We start from the raw sequence: 21,595 nt of genomic DNA on the forward strand, positions 1-21,595 counted from the left end.
GATCCTCTTTTGAAGGAAAGAAACACAAAGTTCAGTTCTGTGCTCATATAAGTGGAGATATGACCAAAATGAGTATTATATTGATACAAGTTCTCCTACGAATTATTACCTCCAAGCCATATTTGTGTATCCGAATAAATATGTAAGGCGCACTGAACGATTTAGAATGAATGAAAATGAGATATTCTGCACTTTTCAAAAGAAATGCTGTCGTTGTGAGTTTTAAAGGAGAGATTGTCATGTAGAACGTACCTTTTTCTTTCATCTACTGAACACATTGTAGCTACGCTATCCCAGTCATTCTTCAGTTAAGAAGTTGGTTATTAGGTTATTGAATCATTCAGGCTTGGATTGGCTGGTTCTTCAAGTAGCAAACGCTGGAAACATTGATATATTCACTATATGAGAACCTTGATAAAACAATTTCTACCATGTTTGCATTAAGTCATGTCGCACAGTTTCCTACGCGCACTGGAATTCGTTCTGTATTGTGCTGCTGTGCATTACCTGCGTTTTATTACTAACCTCCACTGCTATTTCTTTCATCAACTTTTGATAATGAGCAGTGACATAGTCCTGTAAGAAAACATGGTCTAAAATATGCACACCACTTGAAAAGTGTACACATGAGCTTATTGACAATCACAAACCCTACAGCTTCGAAGATTATACCATTGAGAGCCTATTCGTATTCAAGTATATTTCCTGTAGTTTTTCAAATTTGTCTGGCAATTTCAAAGCAACACCGTTTCTGATAACGGATTAAATTATATCTTTTAGTTGTTTCCGGATAATTCTCTCAAAACGTTAAAAGAGCACGCGTTACGAAACTGCTGGTGAACTTCTAGGACGTTTAAACATACTAGTTCGGCCGCGGTTCAAAACCTCATGACAAGTCTCTTCTTAATCCGTTGTTAGTGTAGTATTGTCCCATCTATTCTCTTTCTTTTGACATTCAGCTTCACTGTGTTTGAAAATAGGTATCAGATATAACATACATTTGCATGCAGTTTTTGGATATACTGATGTATGAGTATATACAGAATAGACAACTCTCTGCGGAAGAAGTTTATGAAGCTTTACAAAGAAAAAAAAATCAGAAAAGAGACAAAAAGAAACGAAGGATGCGTTACGCATCTGAATATTTGCTTTAGGTTGCATGATTGAGTCATATTATCCATAAAGAGTGTGTTGTGCAGATAAAACTAGAGGCATTATAGAAAGAGCCTTTGTAGTATTTTAGAATAATCAAAATGCACTCGTCAAATGATTGAAGACAATGTTCGCCACTGATCTGCAGCATAGAGCAGAGAGATATCATTCTCCTAAGAATACTAAAATAAAAGCTGTCACAATTTCTGAATGTACTTTCATCTTCGGATGGCACATTGCACAGTAGATACTCATTGTGGGGAAGACGGTGTTTGAACAACGGAAATTCAGAGGTCGCTTATGTAAGGTTATCAAAATTCGAAAAGGGACCTTGACCTTTACATTCGAAACAAAAGTGAACATGCTCCGATTAACAAGATGTGCTTACCTGAGATCTCAGTTGTTCAAGGCCGTCAGAAATTTCTCGACATCTGAAGGTTCCATAAAAGATGGTTGGGAAGCTGTTATTGGTATAGAGGTGCATGCACAATTAAATACAAAAACAAAATTATTTTCAGGTGTAGTTAACTAAATAAAACTCTGAACTGTATTATCGATTGATTACAGCTAACTTGAAGCTATCATAATACAGATTCGTCAACTTCGTATAATGAACATGTCAATACTCACGTATCCGCAATTGATGCAGCCTTTCCAGGAGTCCAGCCTGTAAGGTTTGCTAAGATTTTAATGGTTTTTTTTTTTTCAGAAAGCCGTAGATTGACTTTAACGTTTTTAGAGGCTGAATATCCACGCAGTGGAACAAGCTGTAAAAGCGGCTCTCAGCTTACAAGGGCAAATACAAAAGCGATCAACTTTTGAACGGAAACATTACTATTATCCTGATTTACCGCAAGGTTATCAAATCACACAACAACGAGGTAAAAGCCGGAATAATAAAACTTTAATCACTCAAATCAAAAATTCTTATAGCATCGGATCCCATAAATATGTAGAACCGATTTCACGGGGAGGATTCATACAGCTTACAGAACTTGATGGTGCAAAGATACCGGCCAAAATCGGTATACACCAAATTCAAATTGAGCAAGATACTGGCAAAAGTATCCACGATATGCGACCAGGAGAATCACTGCTAGATTTAAATAGAGCAGGTATAGGATTGATCGAAATTGTCAGTAAGCCTGATATAAGGTAAAATGGCAGAAGCAAGCATAGTTATAGTGGTATATGAATATTAATTACGGTATCCGGTGAATCAGATCGTCGTACGAAGCGGGATTATACGTCAAAAAGCTCCAACAATTGCTTCAGTGGGTCGATGTATCCAAAGCAAATCTAGAAGAAGGGTCAATGCGCTGTGATGTTAATGTATCTGTAAGAAAACAGGGTGACAGTCAATTTGGCACCCGTTGTGAGTTGAAGAATTTAAATCGAATTCGTATTCTGTCAGCAGCTATTGATGCAGAAGTGACTAGGCAAATTGAATTGCTCGAAAATGGAATACCAGTACATGTAGAAACTAGACGATATGATGAACTTCGGAATACAACTTACAAGCTTAGAGATAAAGAGTCAGCTCCAGATTACAGATTCATGCCTGAACCTGATCTTCCTCCATTATTGCTATCAGAAGTGGGTGTTTTACTAATACACATAATCACATAGCTTTATCAACTGAAAGTGCTTGCTTATCTCTCATAGGATTTTATAGACCGTATTGCCAATTCTTTACCTGAGCTACCTGATGTTTCTTTGGATAGAATTATGAAACAGTACAATCTTAGCTTGTTTAATGCAAACCTTCTATTACACGAATACAAATGCCTGGATTATTTCGAAAGAGTGAGTGTAAAAGGTTGAATATCGTGCAATTTCAGATAAACTTACTATATAATGCCTAGGTTTGTGAGGGGAGAGACCCAAATACAGTAACAAAATGGTAAGGGCTTCAGAGCTTAGTATATCTATAAAATGTGCTACATAGGCTAACTAATACGTCATACGAAGGATGCTCAATGAGTTGTCAGGAGCCTTGGCAGCAAAAGATAAAACATTCAAAGACAACCCAATTTCTTCAAAGCGTTTTGGAGGCTTGCTTGACCTTTTGGAAAAAGGAACCACTACAGGTACAAAAAACTCTAACCTTATATACGTCACTATATTCTTCGACAAGGCACTAAACTCTTACGACAACAGTAAATAAGGGCAAGCTATTGCTTAAATTGATGCTAGATGACCCTTCAGAACCATTGGATATAGTGAGGAAGAATGGATGGCTTACAATGTCTGATTCAGCACAATTGGAGAGTATTTGCAAAGATATTGTAGAAAAGAATGCCGATAAGGTGAATTAGTAAACCATCATATAAACATGTTTATGTGCCCTTCTAATGAAAGACAACTGAATCTGTTAGGCCAAGGCGTTGAAAAACGGTAACTTGAAGTTGTTCAAGTGGTTCATTGGGAAGGCTATGGGCCATACAAAAGGAATGGCAGACCCTGTAGCACTTAACCAGTCATTAAGTCGATCACTCGGTTATAAATCTTACGACGATTTGGCTGCTGCTGTTGCTGACGTTGGTCAACAGTCAATTAAACATGCAGAAAAGAAGGGGGATAAATAGACTTTAACGATTATGCTACGATTTGACAATGAACATATACTTTAAGTAAATCATACGAATCACTAATAAAATACCCAATGTATACATCTCTTATGACTATTAAGCAGCATACAAAGCTCCTTTCTGGATATTATTTGTTCACCGTATGTACCGTTACTATTTGGATTAGCCTCCAATTTCATTGATGGATTTAGACTTATACAGTGCTTGTCCAGTTTTTCGCGTCATCATACGGGACTATAATAGCTTTGAAAAGGAGTTTCTTTTGGCATTTTGATGATCATTGATATACGATCAACATCTTTTGACCTTCTAGTTTGCTGTCTTTGACAATAAGTTTGCAGGGTTGAGTCTTGGTAACGAAACATTTTCCTTAATAAATATTGCGGTTTTTGACATCATGACTTAGCTCATTAAAACTTCTCATTAACGTCTGTGTTTAATAGCTGTTCAAAAGGTTTGTTCCAGGCGTTTTCCAATCATAATTACAGTTGACTCATACGGAATTATGCAATGCAGCATTTTTTGTGCTACAAACATTGTTTATATCCGGTGCATATCTTCCCTGATGACAATGGCGGTCATCGAGTGTCCAAGCACAACGTAAATTAATTGTTTAATTGTTGCGTATTAACATTCAACAACTTTGATATGATTTTTTTAGGAAGACTCTAACGCGATAAATCTTAAATGAAGTTACAAAATTCTATGGTATGTCTATGATTTATTTATGCCTAATTTTAATATCAATTACAAAGTGGCAAATTATGAAATAAAAGGATGTATCAAGTAAAAAATCGTTATTCAAAACTGAACATGTAAAATGCTCATAAAATTGCTTCCAGTTCCATAATATCGATGAGAAAAGGATACAGTCAAAATGTGTCAGCTGTCTTAATAGCCACCAATAATTTGATACGATAGGTTATTGGTGAATATTAGTCGTGTACTTTTTTTTTTCTGGGTTTTTATGTTTTCATTGAGTACCGAGAAGACTATTTTCAAATAAGAATTGTAAAAGCAGATAAACAATTTCTAGTTCAATTACTTCCTGAACAAATGGTCACGAACAACTTGTCCTTTACTTGACAATGTGTTTATACACATGGCACTCACTACCATTTTATCAAGAACAATACACTGCAATGTTGTGTTAGGAAAAAGTGATTGCTCCTTTGTATTCGGATAATCACTGTGAGGTATACACGCCCTTTCAATCGGTATTGGGACCAAAAAAAAAATACATAAAATGTTGAGTTCTTTTTATCAAAGTTGAAGGATTCTTCGACATTTGTAAATCCAACCTTTTCTCTTTATACTTACCGCCTGATGCAGAGGACATTTTAAGGTTGCCTGTTTAACAACTAAGCTTAGTAAGAATGGGCCAGAGATACTCGAGTTGTAAGGCTTGGTTCGAATACAAACAATTCAGAAGGGGGTAACGGTCACCGTTAAGTTATTCCATGTACTATCTAGAGCTATAATGAGACATTGGGGACGGTTACTCAGTAACATACGTGTTTTGATAACTCTAGACTATCTTTTCATAGAGCTTCCAAATCGTCTCACAATATTGTTAGGGATTCAACAAGAAGTGATTGAACAATGGTGATGCAGCCATTAAATTTGACGTAGAAATTTTAATTATCAAAATAGAAGTCTATAAAATAACCATGTCTTCTGACCTTACAGTAACCGAATTCTAGAAGTCTTAACAATCTTCAATAGAAAAATGGAAGCAGTAATCGATTACAGATCAGCTTTCTTTCTTCTCAAATATGTAATACGTATTTCCCGAATTACTATTATAAAACTCAGTTATGTTATTATCATTGAGCATTAACTCCTGGAATTTTAATGGAACGATTGATTGTACATAGGTGCCCAGTCTAGTTGCAGGTACATTCTCTTGATTCTATTATAAGAGTTCTGAAATATAACAAATGTCTTTATGATCGCAGTTATTCCAATTTTGGAGTCTTGCCCAATAATGCATGATTGACTTCTACACTTGGTAATTTAGACATAGCTGAGCGGCGAGATTCTTGTTGTAAAGCAGCACTATAACAGACAGAGATAAGTAAGCTGATAACTATTTGACATCAATGTGTTCGAAACTTACTCCATAATGACAAGTGCCGCCATTGCTTCTACAATAGGTACAGCACGAGACACTACACAGGGATCATGACGGCCCTTAGCAGCCAAAGTGCCTGTAACACCATCATAATTAGCAGTAGTCTGATCTTGTGAAATAGTAGCGGCAGGTTTAAAAGCTACACGAAAGTAGATATTCTCACCATTTGAAATACCACCTTGGATACCCCCAGAGTTATTTGTTGCTGTCCCGAAAGTACCATCTTCCTTTTTAATGAAAGGGTCATTGTGATCACAACCTGACATTTTTGTACCGGTAAAGCCTGATCCGAATTCAAATCCTTTCGTTGCAGGTATAGATAGCATAGCATGTGCCAATACAGCTTCTAGTTTATCAAAACAAGGTTCACCAAGTCCTATGGGACACTTTCTGATGACACATGTTACTGTTCCTCCTACTGAATCCTTTTCATGCGATTTTTGTGCAATCAATTTCTTCATAGCCTCTGCTGTAGGGGGGTGTGGACAACGGGAAATATCTGCATCAACCTGATCGCGGGTCAAAGTGTTCATGAATTCAATCAATTCTGGATCGGGTTTATCATCGTTATTCTCTAATTCTCGGATAAAGGGCATGGTGACTTTGCCAACGCTGGATGCGAAAGCAACAATCTCTACACCGTAGGCGAGGCGTAGGTATTTTTCAGCAATAGCACCAGCAGCCACACGGCCGATGGTTTCACGTGCCGAAGCACGACCACCTCCACTGGACGCTTTAACTCCGTATTTTTGAAGGTAAGTGTAGTCAGCATGAGATGGGCGCGGGTAGATATCCATGTCGCTGTAGTCGTGAGGTCTTTGGTCCAAATTAGGGACTTGCAGACCGATAGGTGTTCCTAGTGTAATACCAAATTCTGTACCGGACATAATAGTCACTTTATCATTTTCATTACGCTAAGGATTGTGGTTATAGTTAGTATCATTTTTGTCTGCGAAGGTGTTTATCAAAGAGAACTTTACAGGTGTCGTAAGCTTGCTTTGGCCAGGTCTTCTACGTGTGAGTTGAGGTTGAATGTCAGCTTCTGTCAATTCCAAGCCAGGGGGAACGCCATCGACAATGGCACCGACACCTTTGCAATGGGATTCACCGAATGTCGTGACACGGAAGAGTTTACCGAAAGAACTCATGGTTTATGTTAAATATTAGATACGGAAAAGATGTACACTCAAAAAAGAATAGACAGGTACGGTTATCTTGACAAATGACAAGTTTGAAATCTTTTGAGTGACTTTAAAAACCGAATTGACTCATCATGCGTAAAAAAGGAATTACAGTATTTTAGGTTTCATAAGAGACGATTTCGAAAATTTTGTGGACGAAGTTGGTACCTTAATTGGGACGTTTCTTTTTTTTTAGTGGACTATAGATTTTTGATTTTAGACGAACTGGGCTTTTACGGTAGACGAAATATTTTGAGTAGATTTCGTTTGCTTTAAAATAAACACATCCCTGCAACATGAATTACATAAATTATAATCCTGCAAGTGAGCCTATGCTTTCCGAAAATACTTTTGCTATGGACTTGGATGAAATTGCTGTTACTTTCGGGCAAATGGAGAAGATCGTCGACTATGATGAAATGCAGCGGCGCCCTGTAGTCGATGATGCGAAAATGGAAGAAGCTGTTGAAGAATTAACAACAGAATTCAGCACTATCGCATTAACGGATAAGTCCAAGAAGCGCAAGCAATATAGTGAGCACAGAATTAGACGGTTGATTCACTTAATCCAAGAGGCTGGGCTTACAGTTCCCAAAGCTGCGGTTGAGTGTGACATTCCGAGGTTCACCGCTTATAAGTTTTCAGATCATTGGAATGTTAGTGATGGTACAGTCCTTCCTGGTAGCAAGCCAAGAACCGGCATCTCTCGACCAAAGAAGCTTTTTGCAGAACATACTGAGTTTCTTATAGCATTATTTGATGCGAGACCTTTGACAACAATTGAAGCTGCAAGACAGGAGCTCTGTGCCAAATTTGAAGGTTTGAGTAGACGTCTCAAAAATCTGGTTTGTACTCTCCATTCATATGGCAGCTTTGTTAAATCCAACGCTAAATTACTGTATCGGATCAAATTTTTCAATATCTGCGTATTTTTAAATGTGACATTAAACGCGTAAATCATACTGTTATTATAAATGTTGTTAAACGAAATGTTATGTTGCCAAAATTTAGTGATCATTCTTATCTTTCACCTTTTTCAATTATTTTCTTATCTTCTTTTTTTCTTTCACTTCATTACCTTCAAACCAACGTTATTTTCTACACACATGTACAAGACAATCATCATAGATAAAATCAATTCAGTGAAAGAAAATCATACCAAGAAGGAAAATCCGCCCGGTAATGGCATATCACTATACAGTGTGTAGTTTGAGACATTAGTAACCTTATTGTACACTTTTCAGAGCATACCAAATGTAAGGACTGTAATGATTTGGGTCACTTTAATAAAAATTACCCGGGATGCAAGTACCATAAAGCTATATCCGCCGATGATGGTAAGTTGAGCCTCGACCTGCCTTTAGCCACACAAGCCAAGTAATAGACCATCTCTTCCACATATAGTTGGGACTCGCAATAAGAAGAGAAAACAGAGCGCCAGTGTTAAAGCAGAGAAGAAAGCAGTGAAAAAGAAGAGAACAGCATCACAGGCTGTAGAGTGTTCCAGTTGTGGGAATGATGACCATGCTTCTCCTCGTTCGCCTCTTTGTCCTAATCACATACAATCAAAGGACGAGGCCATTTCATCTGTCCTTGGCCATGATTCTACTGTTTTTGCGAGGAAGCTTCCTATCGACAGTGCCGTTTTACCACAGTTTCGTGAAAAGTTCAAGGAAAAGGTCATCTCCTGCTGCAAGGACATCAGAGCTATAGTGTTTCGCTGCCAGCTATTTGTTAATGCCTACCTCGTGCATAATAAGAATGCCATTCCTTCAGAAGTCTTCACACAGCAATTTTGGTATTCTGTTGGACAACTCGTTACGGGCAAAAAGGTTACTCACAAGAAGGCGCTGAACGACGACATCAAAAATTATTTTGATGACTTTAAGGAAAAGCATCCGACAATAGTAATCAGTCAGAGCTTCACTAAAGGTTACAGCCACTGTCTCACAGAAGCCGCCAAGGAGATAAGCGTTTCGTATACTAACTCTATTGTTGAGCTTTTTGAACAACGAGTGCTTAAATATCTAACCTATAAGCTGCAAAACATGTTTGTTGTGCGTATTGTTATCACTACTATAATTTCGATTTCTTAGTTTCTAACCATTTGTATTTGCTTTATAATAATCAGAGCATGAAGAAGACCGACGCAGTGGAAATATCAAAAGAATACTGCTACCAAGTAATTTGCAAAGGCGAACCCAACTGGCCTGATAGAATCATGCTTAGTAAAGAAGACAAAAGCAAGATAGAGATGCTATGCAAAAGCTTTGAGAAACTTATAACGGAAAAGGTTACGCTGCTTTCCTTATCATCCGATCCCGCCAAGTTTACCAAAGCATTATGGCACATCCTATCCTCGTATGAAAAGGAACATGACGAACATGCAGCTTACGATGTCCGTAGATTACCGTTACCGAAGCGCTTCTTCCCTTTCCCTCTGCCTTCGCTCCATTGGCGTTTCATCTCCATAAGCGTCAACTCGCTCCTTCCATTCATGTTTCCCGGTATAGCTCCGAAAGGCTATACAAATCAACTCGAAAAGTTTTATCAAGTGTTCAGCTTTAAGAAGATGGGATTTGATAGGTAAAAAAAAAAAAAAAAAAAAAAAAAAAAAAAAAAAAAAAAAAAGGTTTGGCAGAAATGTTGTCATTAGTATTTACTGAATTTCATTTTTTGTGACAACAGTTTGAATGACCTCAAGACAAGCCAAGAGACCCTATTCCGTAATATCGTCCGCTCGGATGGCTTCACTGTCGACTTTATTTTTAGTAAGAAGAGGAAATCAAAAGAAGAGAAAACCATCGAAGACCATCGGTTGACTTTGGAAGATTTTGATTATGCCGAAGTCGAATCTGGTTATAGACCCTGCTTCATTGATCCTGGTAGAAGAGACGTTTTCACAGCAGCAATTGGGATAGACGTAACGAAGCACCAGGTGCGAAGCTGTTCTACCAAAGAATACTACCATATGACTGGTAGCACCAGGTACTCTGCAAGGCTAGAGAAGAAGAAAGCTGGTACCATAAAGAACATCGAAAGTGATATACCAACTGCCAAGACAGGCTCCAAAGCCCAATATCACTGTTATGCAGCATACATCCTACAGCACTTGGAAGTCTTGTTTTCTTTCTACGGTGATGACACTGCCAAAGATCGATTTCATTTATACCAAGGACGGAAACGTGCAGCAGCCAAAATGGTAAATATGCTAGTTAATGGCAGTACAAAGTATAATGGGGATCTCAGATTGAAGAAGAGAGAAGAAAAAGAAAAGAAGGGTTCAAAGAAGAAGAACAATGGCAAGGCGGTTTCTCAGAAAAGAAGAAAAAAGAAGAAGAAAGGAGCACCAGAGAAAAAGAGTATAAAAGAAGGGACGCCAGAAGTTAAAATGGAATTAGATAAGAAAGATAGGTAAAGTTCATAAGCAATCATCATCAACAACTTATAGAAAGTAACATGTTTTTTGTAATAGTAGTTCAAATGCCAAATGGAGGCCCCAACCTTTCAGTGTCGGTGATGTCAAAAAAGTGCCTCTCATTGTATTTGGTAATGGTATGTTCGCTAAAGACAATGTCGCATTGAAGGGTCACCGATGTGGAACGGTGGGTGTTTTGTGGCGTGCACTAAAGCGACGTGAAGCAAGCGGAGACTTGGTAGTACTTGAAATTGATGAATACAAGACATCCAGAATATGCTCCTGCTGTTCGAACGATACTTTGGAGAGGTTGAAAGGCGTTGAGACTTGCAGTATACTTGTTTGTAAGACATGCCATATACTGTGGAATCGAGACGTCAATGCTGCTAAGAATATGATGAAAATTAGTTGTGCTATTTGGAAGGCTTTAGGAAGGCCAAAAGAATTCACGCGGACAAAAATATAAAATCTTCCTCTCCCTCAACATCGCTGGAACGAACCCAGTTTGATAATTACAGGTAAAAAGAATGAAAACCTTATACTTTCTAGTGTTGTGCAAACTGTCTAACATTTTATTCTTAACGGTCTACTATTATCTTACATCCGCTTAAACTTAATTTCCTTATCGTCTAAAAATTTTGTGTGTGTTGTCCAAATCTAAAGTTAATAAACTGTAATGCAGACAGTAAATTTTTGGTTTCTTTTTTCCCTTTTAAAAAAATGTAAGAAACATAGTACATTAAAATTTTTTGAGAAGCTCAATATCTCTATATATGTCAACGGGAAGCTCAGTTATGCCATTAAAGGTTGATGAATCAGTCTTCTCAATAAGGATGATATGATAGGCAACATACACAGCCAACGAAAGCAATCTTTGTGCTTTACCCCGCTTTTTTTGTCCTTTCATCAGCACGGTCACAGCTGCCTTTTATTTTTTGTTATTTTTTCTTTTGGGTTGCTTGTTCATTTTCCAGGTACAACAGTTATACTTTTCAACACCATTCCAACAATGGCCATGTTGCAGCAGTATAAGAAACTGATACTATGCAACGCGAAGCATCATACAACGGCTTTTCCTATCTGTACCACAGTAAAACCTTTAGTCAAAACTATCAGAGTTGGCTGTCGGCGGCATTCAAGCAAAGCGATAAATAGCAGTCCTGTATGGGTAATAACGGACGGCGGCATTGAATCCACCCTGCAGGCATTAGTTCTGGGCAGACATCTAGCTGGTAGCTCTTCTAAAGAGGGCCTACAGCTTAAAACGATGGTTATTAATAAAAGTAAAGATTGGTGAAGTACAAGATATTTTGTAAACGATGGATTGCACCATGTTCTGACAGCAAAACATTCTAGAGTTAGAGTTGTTACCTGTCATACTTCAAAAATACTTTATCGATTGGCAGTTATCAAAATACAAAAAGTGTAAGATATATCATTTCAGATGGAATCTAGCTGTGAGAGCCTACGCCTGTGAAATTGATTGGCAATTGCCTTCTATAGTAGAGTTTACCGATAAGCTGCCATGGTTTTTAACTTCATCCTCTGACAATCAGGAAGAGAATAATGTTTTGAATTCGACGTCTATACCAGCCTTTATAATAACTAGTGGTCACAGATCAATACCAGCATGTCTTTATTATACAAATCTATTTAAAAGAATCAATGAAAAGCAGCAGCCTGTCACATCAGTGTATGTTGGCTATCCAAATTTACCATTTATACATTTTGATCAAGTCGTCTTGCCTAAATACGAAGCCAACGGGAAAATGGGTAATCCATTGGACTACCACTTTCAAAATATTTTTCATTATACTGAACCTTCTTCCTGTAAATATAGCACATTTGGGACCGCTTGCCCGTCAAAAGAATGGTATTATCGCACCTGTATGTTACAGTTCAACTAAAGCAGTTAGTAACAACAAAAAACAAAAAATTCTCAACATCGCTGACTATCCCAATTTGGATCTTAGGCACCCTTAGTGGATAATAGCCCGGCAATAATCAATAATCAACTCTTGAAACAAATTCCTTTTGGTAGATTTACCTCAGTGATCGTTGGCGGGCACTCGCCTTTCTGTAGATGGTATTCAGAGGACGCCGTAATGTTAACAGATAATATCAAAGTAAGTACATACTACTTTTTCTGGGGCTTGTACATATCTATTTGCAAAAGAGAGGAGGAACACTAACATGAACTGTGGGCTTTCTCAACAGCGTATTGTTCAAAACTTCAACGAGAAAGTAGTGATTGTGTTTACAGAGAAGACTTCAAACTTGACGAAAGAGGCCATCCATAAGGCAATGAAAGAGACAATACCGAACCATGAGTCTTCCATTTATATCTGGGATTCTGCAGTGCAAGAATCTACCCAAACAACATTCGATAAAATCAAACTATATGAGTCTATCATACAAAAATCAAACCGTGTTATATTGACAGCAGATCTGGATTATGCGTGTGCCCATGCCATATCAAAAGGGTAAATAAAATACTGACCCTTGTTTTTAAAGAGACTTCAATTGAAGTCACTGTGTACTCTAACTTGACTTTCTTTTGGAGCTGACCTCAAGTTTCTTGTTCTACGTAGGAAACCGACTTATATAGCGTTTTCAGGACGTTGTCGATCTTATCTCACACAATTCTATCGTTGGGTTTCTGACGCTCATCTCATTAGAAAATTGAGACTTGGAAAAGGGAAACATAAATCAACAAATGTGGATGATCCTTACAGCTATCTAGGTATACATCCTGATTGGGGCAATGGGAATAAGATATTTCAATACAATCATACAATGTCGTTTATAAAGAAAGCAATACTGCAGTCAAGACAAGAGACATTAACTGGCAAAAGAAAGGAATAAATTAATTGTTCAATAAACCGACTCTGTTCTTCTCATCCATGTATTTTGGTTGGTTCTTTTTTTTTTCACATTGAACGAAAGTGAAAGAGTCTGGTACAAAATGGTTAAAGCTCTATAAGTTCGATATAACTTTACTTTTTTATTCCAAAAGGAAAAAGACGTTCTATGATCAGTTTCAAGGCCATTTGAGGATTTCCTTCTTGATTTCGTCATCCCAACTATTACAAAGCTCTGTCTGAGAAGGCTTTTCACAAAGGTGTCGAACATCATCGGTTACCCAATAATCCAAAGTTTGAATGATAGCACTAATGACTTTTGTTATGTAATTGTCTACTTGAGTATCTTCTGTCAATTTGCCCACCGCGTTGTTGCTCAAGGTGCCATATATAGATTTGCGAGTATCCCGCACGAGCGTTCTGACGAGGGCTCCATTATCGTAAGATGCATGTTCTGTTAATTGACGGCGCATGCGACCAATACAACGTTGCTTAACATCATCTAAAAAGTGACAAATGGACGGAGGATTTCCACACCGATAATCCATCTTCTGACCTATTTGAATATTGAAAGGTTCATCACAGATTAGAGCGTTTCAAGGTCCTTTTTTTTATAGCTACTTTTTAATGGACAAGAAACGAGAGCCTTACATTCTTCCAAAGTCCAACTTTCTCCTGCTGGTGGCATCTTTCTTGTCAAACGCTTAGGGTTGTTACAATCACCTTTATAAGGAAGCTCTTCGTTAAAGATAACTTGATAGAAGCCTTCGGCTAATTTGGATTGTGATGTAGCTACGGTAATAAAGCTCTCTAAACTGGATTCGATGGATGTCTCCAGATCTTCTAGTAGTTCTGATTTGTCAACTTCATTCGTAATAATGGAAGGCACCGTGACTTTAGCGATCGATTTGGTAAGTTGAGAGTTTAAGTTATCAACGATGTCTCTGACGACAGGAGTGTAGAATTCAGCAAAGCCTTTGGAAACGCCTCTACGGCAATCCATTTCACAGGCGAGAACAACTGACGTAAATGAAGCTGCTACGAATAGAACTATCTTATTGAGAAGCATTAGGCTGTGTGTAATTGAAGAAATAAAAGACCAAAAAAAAAAAAGAACTCTTTAAGTTATTTTTGCTTTTTTAATTGATAGTTCAATCTTTTTTTCTTTTTTTTTTTTCTAGGGGTAGTACAAAATGAGGCTGTTGTAGTTCCCAATCATAAATTAAAATTAGAATAAAAAAAAAAAATAGCATTAAACTGTAAAAAATGAATGGAGTTTGTGTCGTGTGTTGTATATGTGGCAGCTTTAATATTCAATATTCTAAAATTTAGATAAAAAGTATAACCATTTAGTTTCTATGTGTATTGTGTTTATATACATATATACGTTTCATCACTTACATGCTCAATACAATGCCTTTGTACATTTTCAAAGACTTTTAATAATTTGCGTCTTGCACCAACAGTATTTACACCAGCATCAATCATCTGTTGATCTGACATACGTATAACTTGTTTCCAGTTCAAGCCAATAAAAGCATGACCATATTTATGTAATCTAAGGGTTCTTAACCACATTTGGACATCTTTCATTAATTCGAAATCGACCGTTTCAGCAGCAATTTTATCTTTTAATGCACGGGCTGCTGAGGATCGTTTTCTTCTTCTGGCTAAGCCTGTCAAAGGCTTTTCTTCTTCTTCTTCTTCCTCTTCATGTTCTTGTTCTGCTGCTGCTGCTGCTGCTGCTGCTGATGGTGTTATGTCAAGCTTGTTTTCACTGTTGCCGTCTTCAATCATAGAAGGAGGAGGAGGAGTTAGTAAAGGCCCCTTCTTTGTTGTAACAGTCAAGTTGTCATAAGGAGCATGAGTCGTCACCACTCCTTCTGTCAATGAGGGCAATGAATTAGGACTAGGAATTCTCGCGGCTGTCGCTGTTACTGTACCCGTATGTGACATTTTCATTCTTGATGAATAAGAGCTGGAGGGCGCAGGCGGAGGAGGTTGAGAAGTATTCATCATCATGCGTTTTTCTTGTTGTCGAAGTCTTGCTTGAGCTTGTTCTAATGCAGATAAACTGGTAGATATACCTGTTGATCTTTTTGATGTTGTTGTTGAAGGATTGTTCATAGTAGTAGTAGTAGTAGTAGTAGTAGTAGGAGCTAGAGGTTCTTCTTCCAGGATAGACCAAGGTAAAACGTCTTTTTTTTCTTTATTACTTCTCGCACCGCTACTCATCACAGAAGAGTTGGAGGAAGCGCGAAGGGAGCCAAAAGCCCACGAAGCTGCACTACTGTCTCTCGTGACAGAGGATGAGGATGATGATAATGTTGTTGTTGTTGTTGTAGATGGAGTTAACGTATGATTATTTTTTGTAAGAGGAAATGGCCAATCATTGCTTTTGATAAACAAAGATTTATTCGTAGTAGCATTCGGTGAAATGTCAGTTGTGGAACATGATGAGCGTAGTCTAGGTGGTGGTGAGGAAAATAGGCCACCTGTGTTACCCGCATTGTGGTCGGAAGATGACAATGATGAGGATGAGATGATGGACGAGCTTGTGGTTGAAGAACCACTTGTTGTACTACCACCACTCGAACCGCTGATACTGCCACTGTTGAAAGCTTGAAGTTGAGCTCTTGCAGCGAGGGCTTTCTCATAGAGGGGCCCAGGATTGCTTAATTCCAAGGGCCGAGAAGCGGTGGAAAAGAAGTCTCTATGGAGGTATTGGCGTCTTCGTACGTCATCGGGCTCACTGATAGCAGAGGCAGTGGTTGTAGTGGTAGTCAGTTTATGATGCGGTTGTCGTGATGAGCTCGTCACTGTACAATATCTGTTGGATGAAGAAAACGGATAGAGCTGTTGTCTTCTTCTCGCTGCTGCTGAATCACAATTCGAACCTGCAGAGATGACGGAGGATGATGACTTTGCATTGAAGAGAGAGGAGGGTTGATAAGATGAGGATGCTTGATAGATTTCTATTTTTATCGAGCAGTTATAAAAAAAAAAAAAAGACGAATGAGTCAAGTACTCTCATCCTTTGTCTCATTGACTCCCTAAATCTTCTTACCGCTGTTTGTGTCCTGTCCAGCAGGATAAGGTTCTCTTTTAGCTAATTGTTGTAATACAGTAATAAGGAAGCGGATTTGTATCTGAGAGGCGTTTTGAAGTACTGTATAAAATGCGGCTGTTCGCTCTGCGTCCGATCTACAACGGAACCATTGGTTTATTTGCTGCAGTTCATCTTTGAACCCTTGATCCAAACTGGCATCAGCTACTTCTTCAAGCATTTGCTCGTAGCGTTGTATATTTTCGAACCATTTGTCGATGGCTTCGGCTATCGTTTGTCAATGAAAAGCGGAGGTGGGAGAGGGGGGAAAGAGTTAGTCAATTCATCTGACTTGACAAAAAACGTCATATTTTTTTATTTTTTTTTTGTTCATGGTAATTATCACCACCTTCAACTGAGCTTTTATCTCTACGTGGATGTTGATTTTGTAAAATTTCTGATGCAGCTCGTGATTTATACTGAGGAACTGATGGGGGAATGCTATTCAATGATGATAAAGTGCGATACTGGCTAGGTGGTAAGCTCAATAAATCAGATGAGCGGTAGGCAGAACTTAAATTAGTGGCTGGCTGCCTCTGGAATGGATTAAATAGATTGCTATCTTCTAACAATCGATGAATATCGTGAGCAGATGTTGTTATCATGATGCAATGTGGTAGTATTAAGGAAAGAATAGAATAAACGAAACAGTAATGGAGAAGTCAATAGAGGATTGGAAAGAGATGTAAAAATTTCAAAAAGAAACAAGTGTCAATTAACTTGGAAAGAAAGGAATGTTAAATTTTGAAATCGATTTTAAAAAGGTTCATGTCCATTTTATTTATAAAATAGGAATATAAGAAAAAGAAAATAGGGATAGGACAAAAAAAAAAAAAAAAAAAGCTTAATTGTAGTTGATATAGTAACAGTGCAAAAAAAGAATAGAGCAAAAAAAAAAATGATTGAAGGGGTGTGGATAAAGCATGTGTGTGCGTGTGTTTGGTAGTAGGCTTGAAAGCCAATGGGTCTAGTTACTTAAAAAGTATGAAGCCTGGGATGCACACGAGGTTATCTCATTTTTAGGAATATCAATTTTGGCATATTTTTGGGTTTGGTAATAATTCAGCAGCTTTGAAGGTGAACCTTTTTTTGATTCAAGGGGCATTTGAAAAGACAGAGGAAGAAGGGGAGGGGGGATGAGTGTGAGGTTACAATCGATGAATAAACTTTATTACGTTTGGGACATCGAACGCCGTTTTAGTTGTTGTATACAGTCATTTCAGAAAGCAAAGACGTAACTTCAGAGTTTGATGTCGTGCAAAAAAAAAAAAAAAAAAAAAAAAAAAAAAAGAAAAATTAGGGGAGTGGGGCTCCGGTTTTATTTAAAGTCCTCGTACTGCCGTTATGAGGAAATATGAAGACTAGGGATAGGTAAAAATAAAGAAATATTGAGACTAAGGGATACAGTTCAAAGGTGTAGCCATCACATGCAATGTGAGATTTGAAAGCGATGGCTGTTCAAAAAGACAGATCAGATTTAAAATGGAGAGAGGATACGGAATACCGATGCAAAAACATTAGATGGAACAAATGGTATTTCTTGAACGATGAAAGCACAGTAAGCCTCAGTAAAGCACAGACAAAGACTTGATGAGCAGAAAGTTCAGTGAAAGGTAGGAATGGTGTATGGGCTAAATTAGAAGCGCCGAATTTACCAAAGCCTGCGAGCAACTAAAGGAGATCGCCCAAAAAATCTTTATACACCTGGAGCTTCCCAAGAGCAAGAAAAGAGGGAAGGGAAACAAGGCTCGGGTAATCGGCAGGATCAGTGAGTAACCAATACTACAAGGCAAAAATCGATTTTGAGAGGGAAAACTCTATGCATCCATTCGCCATAAGGAATTGTGTTCCGCAAGAGAGGATATCACACTGTTGAGGCACGTAGTGGAATCGATGAACGCTAAAAAGCAAGTCATTGTTAATTACTGAGGATATTTATAGAGGGAGGTTCGGTTGGTGAAAGCAAGGACCGGTAATTTGGCAACCAGAAGATTCAGGAACCTAGAATCTTTTGCAGAGGAAAAGAAGGCCAATATGGGTTGTAAATCAGTGCAGTCAGTGACAGCAGACGTGATAGGCGGTTGAATATGAGGCGTAAACAGGCAATGGTAATGCAAGATAAGTCGCAGTCGAAGGTGGGCCTGACCAAAACAAACGATGTAATAGTGGGTAAATGTACAATTATTAGCACTTCGGTGAGGTAGCCTTATCTGAGGCGTAGCTGGACATGATCATGGAACAAAAACTTTTGTAACTCATAGGCGCCTAACATCAGAAGGTCGATCTCCTACTCATCAGGGACAGCAAGTGTTGGTAAAAAAAGAATAGTGGAGGGACTAATACGACTCGTTTGCGATAGAAAAGAAAGAGGAGTCATTTGCACGTGTAAAAGATCGAAAATGTTCATGAACGACAGTTGAGAGCCCTGAATCATTCTAGGAAACCTTTGGAATATGTAGGCTAGGTACTCCATGACTCCGAGAAGCCGTCATCGATCTATATAATGCAATATTGAACTCATTCAATGCCAAACAAGATAAGATTGCTGGATTGGAAGATCCAGTACCCCTAAATCTCGGGGTGGAAGTTATTTAGTCCAAAGGGAGTTTAGGGGAAATGCGGCGGTTATTGCTTGATCCACGTAGTTGTTCTAGGGTAAAAGGCGTGAGACGACAGATCTTTTTAAAAAATTGCTCATAAAGAACCATTTGCATCATACAACAAAATACCTTTACAATTGCGCTATAGAAAGAGAGAGAGACCTGCTCATAATAGAGTTAAAGGGAGTACAGCTATCTTTATTGTTAATGTATGTTAAAAGCATGAGAAGCCTTCTAAACAATAGCTTGACGCGCTGCAGCAATAGAACGCTGCATAGTATGTTTAATGAGATGAAGGTCAATTGAAAGAACCCCCCAACAGCGATCGCTTGAACAGAGAATGTATCTACTGTTTGTAGCCATCTTTAAACTAATAAAACCACAGTTTCGGGTCAGAATCACAACAACTTACCCCTGTTGGTTCAAATATTTTTTTTGGCGGTAGATGCAGGTCTAATTAGAGTTATGCTCAGTGGTGAAGTATACAGTCATCTATGGCTGTGTAAGTATGGTTTCCAAAAAATAACACTTTCGCTATGTTGACCCAATTGCATAGCCTCTGTATCTCCAATTAGCATAATAGCCTGTTGCTCAGATCCAGGAGCGACATATTTACGTTCTTGAGAACAACACTGAGCATAATATGGCTTTCTTTAAATGCGGTCGGTAATTTGTCAACTTGGTCTGAATAATAAGAATTCATGTATAGTAGCTCGCCTTCCTCTGTATGACGATACCATGTATCCAATGGAGATGAAAACAAAAATTTCTTTGGATAACCTAACGGTATCTGTCAAAACTACTAAGCCGATGTCTGTACCACAATAGCCAACTCAAATGTTTCTGCCTTTTTTGGTCGAAGCGCTATAGCAACAGCTTGATGTGCAGTTGTAGACAATGCTACGAGAGAAGCTTTCGCTTTCGTATGATTCTCCCCTTTTTTTATAAATGGCAGGTATCAATGAAGCCTGTATCATGTGTTCACAACCTTATTGGTGGACCGAGCGACATCATCGTTACACGGCATCAAACTCTGAGCCACGACTTTACTGTTCTCTCTTGTTTTACGTAGAAACGCCCAAAAAAAAAAAAAAGTTTTTTTTATTCTACAAAAAGGATCTTTTTCATATTTAGGTATTAATGACAGTACCACCGTTGGGATGAACTACCTGGCCGGTAATGAAAGATGAATCATCGGAAGCCAAAAAGACGAAAGCAGCAGCGATTTCACATGGTTGAGCAGGTCTCTTCAAAGGAGGGAAGGAGCCAAACTTTTGAATTTCTTCTCTGGAGAAAGTGTTAGGAATCAAAGGTGTCCAAACAGGTCCGGGAGCAACAGCATTCACACGGATGCGTCTATCGGCCAATTGCTGCGAAAGAGCACGAGTAAATGACACGATGGCACCCTTGGTGGCAGAGTAATCAACAAGGACATCCATACCACGGTAAGCAGCAACGGACGCCGTGTTAACAATGACACCACCCGCCTTGAGATGAGCACACACCAATTTCGTCATGAAAATAGGACCAAACACTATGGGACGGGAATGGGCGGGGGGGTTAACACAATTCACACGAAATGCGATAAGTTTTCATGCATGCTTTAAAATGTTAACTTGGTTCGTTCTTACCATTGGTGCGGAAAGTTCGTTCCACTGTGGGGCAATCAAGATCTTCAATACGCGTCACTTTATGCTGCTCAGCTGCATTGTTCACAAGAATATCAATTCTTCCAAAAGTCTGTAAGTGAGCATCCAGGATCTCACGGCAGTTTTCTTCGTAACCAATATCACGAGCAATCAAATGAATTTGACAGTTGGTTTGCGCTTCAATCGTCTTCTTGGTGTATAAAGCATCATCGTCTTCTCTTTCATCACGATAAACGATAGTGATACCTTTGACACCTTCCAAAGCATAGCACATAGCAATGGCTCTACCAATACCGCTATCAGCACCAGTAATGAGAGCATATTTTCCTTCGAGCTTTCCTGATCCGCGATAAGGCTTGAAGCAAGGTTTGCCTTCTGCGTCGAACGAGGGTAAATGCTGGGTAACAGGAGCAGGTTTCAAAAGAGCGGCCACTCCGGACTTTTCCCAATCCATGTTCTTGCGGATTTCGTTGAACTCGTAAACATCTTGGGGAAGGTCCTCGTCAAAGTTAACAGTCATTTTGTTGATTTTGTGTATGTATGTATGTATAGTGGAGTGTGTGTGTAGTGTGTGTATCTCTTGGTGAGAGGATATAAAAGAAAAAAGAAAAGAAATAAAAAGATGAGGAAAATCAATGAGGGCTGAAGCGATAGAGAGCCTTTTTATATTCGTTATACTTTGTTTGTTGTTTGATAAATATAGATACTACATCCTGCATGCTGCGTACAAGCCGCAAGGTAAATCCCCTTTTACTGCTGTTCTCATTATAAACTGTGTGATGTTGTCAGTTCAATTTTCAATTGAGATTCAATTCAGCCTTTTTTTTTTTTTTTTTTTTTTTTTTGTGAGTGTACAGCTTTGTTTTGATTATCAGGCCAATGGGTTTCACACACAAACAACTC

General features: G+C 38.4%; 10 protein-coding genes across 10 annotated transcripts; 6 read left to right on the top strand and 4 right to left on the bottom strand.

Annotated features, from left to right (window-relative positions):
• Positions 1 to 1,402: 1,402 nt before the first annotated feature.
• On the top strand, positions 1,403 to 3,877 carry BDF20DRAFT_862478 (Aspartyl/glutamyl-tRNA amidotransferase subunit B). Its single transcript, XM_053080612.1, has 9 exons — positions 1,403 to 1,670; positions 1,745 to 1,821; positions 1,892 to 2,033; positions 2,109 to 2,307; positions 2,376 to 2,748; positions 2,818 to 2,958; positions 3,018 to 3,055; positions 3,124 to 3,242; positions 3,313 to 3,877. Exons 1-9 carry the CDS (start codon positions 1,514 to 1,516, stop codon positions 3,468 to 3,470), a joined length of 1,404 nt encoding a protein of 467 aa, XP_052936881.1. The 5' UTR covers positions 1,403 to 1,513; the 3' UTR covers positions 3,471 to 3,877.
• A 1,824-nt stretch (positions 3,878 to 5,701) lies between these two features.
• On the bottom strand, positions 5,702 to 7,025 carry BDF20DRAFT_911927 (chorismate synthase; the record flags this gene model as incomplete). Its single annotated transcript, XM_053083897.1, has 3 exons — positions 5,702 to 5,801; positions 5,863 to 6,791; positions 6,858 to 7,025. 3 exons carry the CDS (start codon positions 7,023 to 7,025, stop codon positions 5,702 to 5,704), a joined length of 1,197 nt encoding a protein of 398 aa, XP_052936882.1.
• Positions 7,019 to 8,106, top strand: BDF20DRAFT_418808 (uncharacterized protein). Its single transcript, XM_053075408.1, has 2 exons — positions 7,019 to 7,081; positions 7,164 to 8,106. Exon 2 carries the CDS (start codon positions 7,355 to 7,357, stop codon positions 8,012 to 8,014), a length of 660 nt encoding a protein of 219 aa, XP_052936883.1. The 5' UTR covers positions 7,019 to 7,081; positions 7,164 to 7,354; the 3' UTR covers positions 8,015 to 8,106.
• On the top strand, positions 7,961 to 9,778 carry BDF20DRAFT_955327 (uncharacterized protein; the record flags this gene model as incomplete). Its single annotated transcript, XM_053084910.1, has 5 exons — positions 7,961 to 8,237; positions 8,303 to 8,395; positions 8,463 to 9,115; positions 9,190 to 9,644; positions 9,747 to 9,778. Coding segments are annotated over exons 1-5 (1,437 nt in total), but the record flags the coding sequence as incomplete, so codon positions are not given.
• BDF20DRAFT_817773 (uncharacterized protein) lies at positions 9,778 to 10,476 on the top strand (the record flags this gene model as incomplete). Its single annotated transcript, XM_053077288.1, has 1 exon — positions 9,778 to 10,476. A coding segment is annotated over one exon (699 nt), but the record flags the coding sequence as incomplete, so codon positions are not given.
• Positions 10,477 to 11,065: 589 nt separating this feature from the next.
• On the top strand, positions 11,066 to 12,760 carry BDF20DRAFT_862552 (uncharacterized protein). The gene is made up of 5 exons (XM_053080613.1): positions 11,066 to 11,759; positions 11,833 to 11,901; positions 11,980 to 12,249; positions 12,317 to 12,363; positions 12,450 to 12,760. Exons 1-5 carry the CDS (start codon positions 11,315 to 11,317, stop codon positions 12,666 to 12,668), a joined length of 1,050 nt encoding a protein of 349 aa, XP_052936886.1. The 5' UTR covers positions 11,066 to 11,314; the 3' UTR covers positions 12,669 to 12,760.
• BDF20DRAFT_419037 (uncharacterized protein) lies at positions 12,576 to 13,632 on the top strand. Its single transcript, XM_053075409.1, has 2 exons — positions 12,576 to 12,959; positions 13,068 to 13,632. The coding sequence occupies exons 1-2, from the start codon at positions 12,670 to 12,672 to the stop codon at positions 13,339 to 13,341; spliced, it is 564 nt and encodes a 187-aa protein (XP_052936887.1). The 5' UTR covers positions 12,576 to 12,669; the 3' UTR covers positions 13,342 to 13,632.
• Positions 13,517 to 14,406, bottom strand: BDF20DRAFT_817399 (uncharacterized protein; the record flags this gene model as incomplete). The annotated part of the gene is made up of 2 exons (XM_053077251.1): positions 13,517 to 13,893; positions 13,989 to 14,406. The coding sequence occupies 2 exons, from the start codon at positions 14,404 to 14,406 to the stop codon at positions 13,517 to 13,519; spliced, it is 795 nt and encodes a 264-aa protein (XP_052936888.1).
• Positions 14,407 to 14,426: 20 nt separating this feature from the next.
• Positions 14,427 to 15,131, bottom strand: BDF20DRAFT_862585 (uncharacterized protein). The gene is made up of 2 exons (XM_053080614.1): positions 14,739 to 15,131; positions 14,427 to 14,658 (listed from the first exon to the last, which is right to left on the bottom strand). The coding sequence occupies exons 1-2, from the start codon at positions 14,928 to 14,930 to the stop codon at positions 14,644 to 14,646; spliced, it is 207 nt and encodes a 68-aa protein (XP_052936889.1). The 5' UTR covers positions 14,931 to 15,131; the 3' UTR covers positions 14,427 to 14,643.
• Positions 15,132 to 20,173: 5,042 nt separating this feature from the next.
• On the bottom strand, positions 20,174 to 21,212 carry BDF20DRAFT_817853 (uncharacterized protein; the record flags this gene model as incomplete). Its single annotated transcript, XM_053077296.1, has 2 exons — positions 20,174 to 20,577; positions 20,675 to 21,212. The coding sequence occupies 2 exons, from the start codon at positions 21,210 to 21,212 to the stop codon at positions 20,174 to 20,176; spliced, it is 942 nt and encodes a 313-aa protein (XP_052936890.1).
• Between the last annotated feature and the right edge of the window lie 383 nt (positions 21,213 to 21,595).

Source organism: Mycotypha africana (genome assembly GCF_025528875.1).
Source record: "Mycotypha africana strain NRRL 2978 chromosome Unknown BDF20scaffold_4, whole genome shotgun sequence".
In the NCBI taxonomy this organism is placed as follows: Eukaryota; Fungi; Mucoromycota; class Mucoromycetes; order Mucorales; family Mycotyphaceae; genus Mycotypha; species Mycotypha africana.

Coding starts and splice junctions, on each gene's coding strand:
- BDF20DRAFT_862478 (XM_053080612.1), top strand. CDS start 1,514: ATGCTCCGATTAACAAGATGTGCTTACCTGAGATCTCAGTTGTTCAAG. Junction 2,749..2,817: donor CTCCATTATTGCTATCAGAA/GTGGGTGTTTTA, acceptor TATCTCTCATAG/GATTTTATAGACCGTATTGC. Junction 2,959..3,017: donor GCCTGGATTATTTCGAAAGA/GTGAGTGTAAAA, acceptor TATAATGCCTAG/GTTTGTGAGGGGAGAGACCC.
- BDF20DRAFT_418808 (XM_053075408.1), top strand. CDS start 7,355: ATGAATTACATAAATTATAATCCTGCAAGTGAGCCTATGCTTTCCGAA.
- BDF20DRAFT_862552 (XM_053080613.1), top strand. CDS start 11,315: ATGATAGGCAACATACACAGCCAACGAAAGCAATCTTTGTGCTTTACC. Junction 11,902..11,979: donor GTTATCAAAATACAAAAAGT/GTAAGATATATC, acceptor TGCCTTCTATAG/TAGAGTTTACCGATAAGCTG. Junction 12,364..12,449: donor AGAATGGTATTATCGCACCT/GTATGTTACAGT, acceptor TTTGGATCTTAG/GCACCCTTAGTGGATAATAG.
- BDF20DRAFT_419037 (XM_053075409.1), top strand. CDS start 12,670: ATGAACTGTGGGCTTTCTCAACAGCGTATTGTTCAAAACTTCAACGAG. Junction 12,960..13,067: donor GCCCATGCCATATCAAAAGG/GTAAATAAAATA, acceptor TGTTCTACGTAG/GAAACCGACTTATATAGCGT.
- BDF20DRAFT_862585 (XM_053080614.1), bottom strand. CDS start 14,930: ATGAAAGATGTCCAAATGTGGTTAAGAACCCTTAGATTACATAAATAT.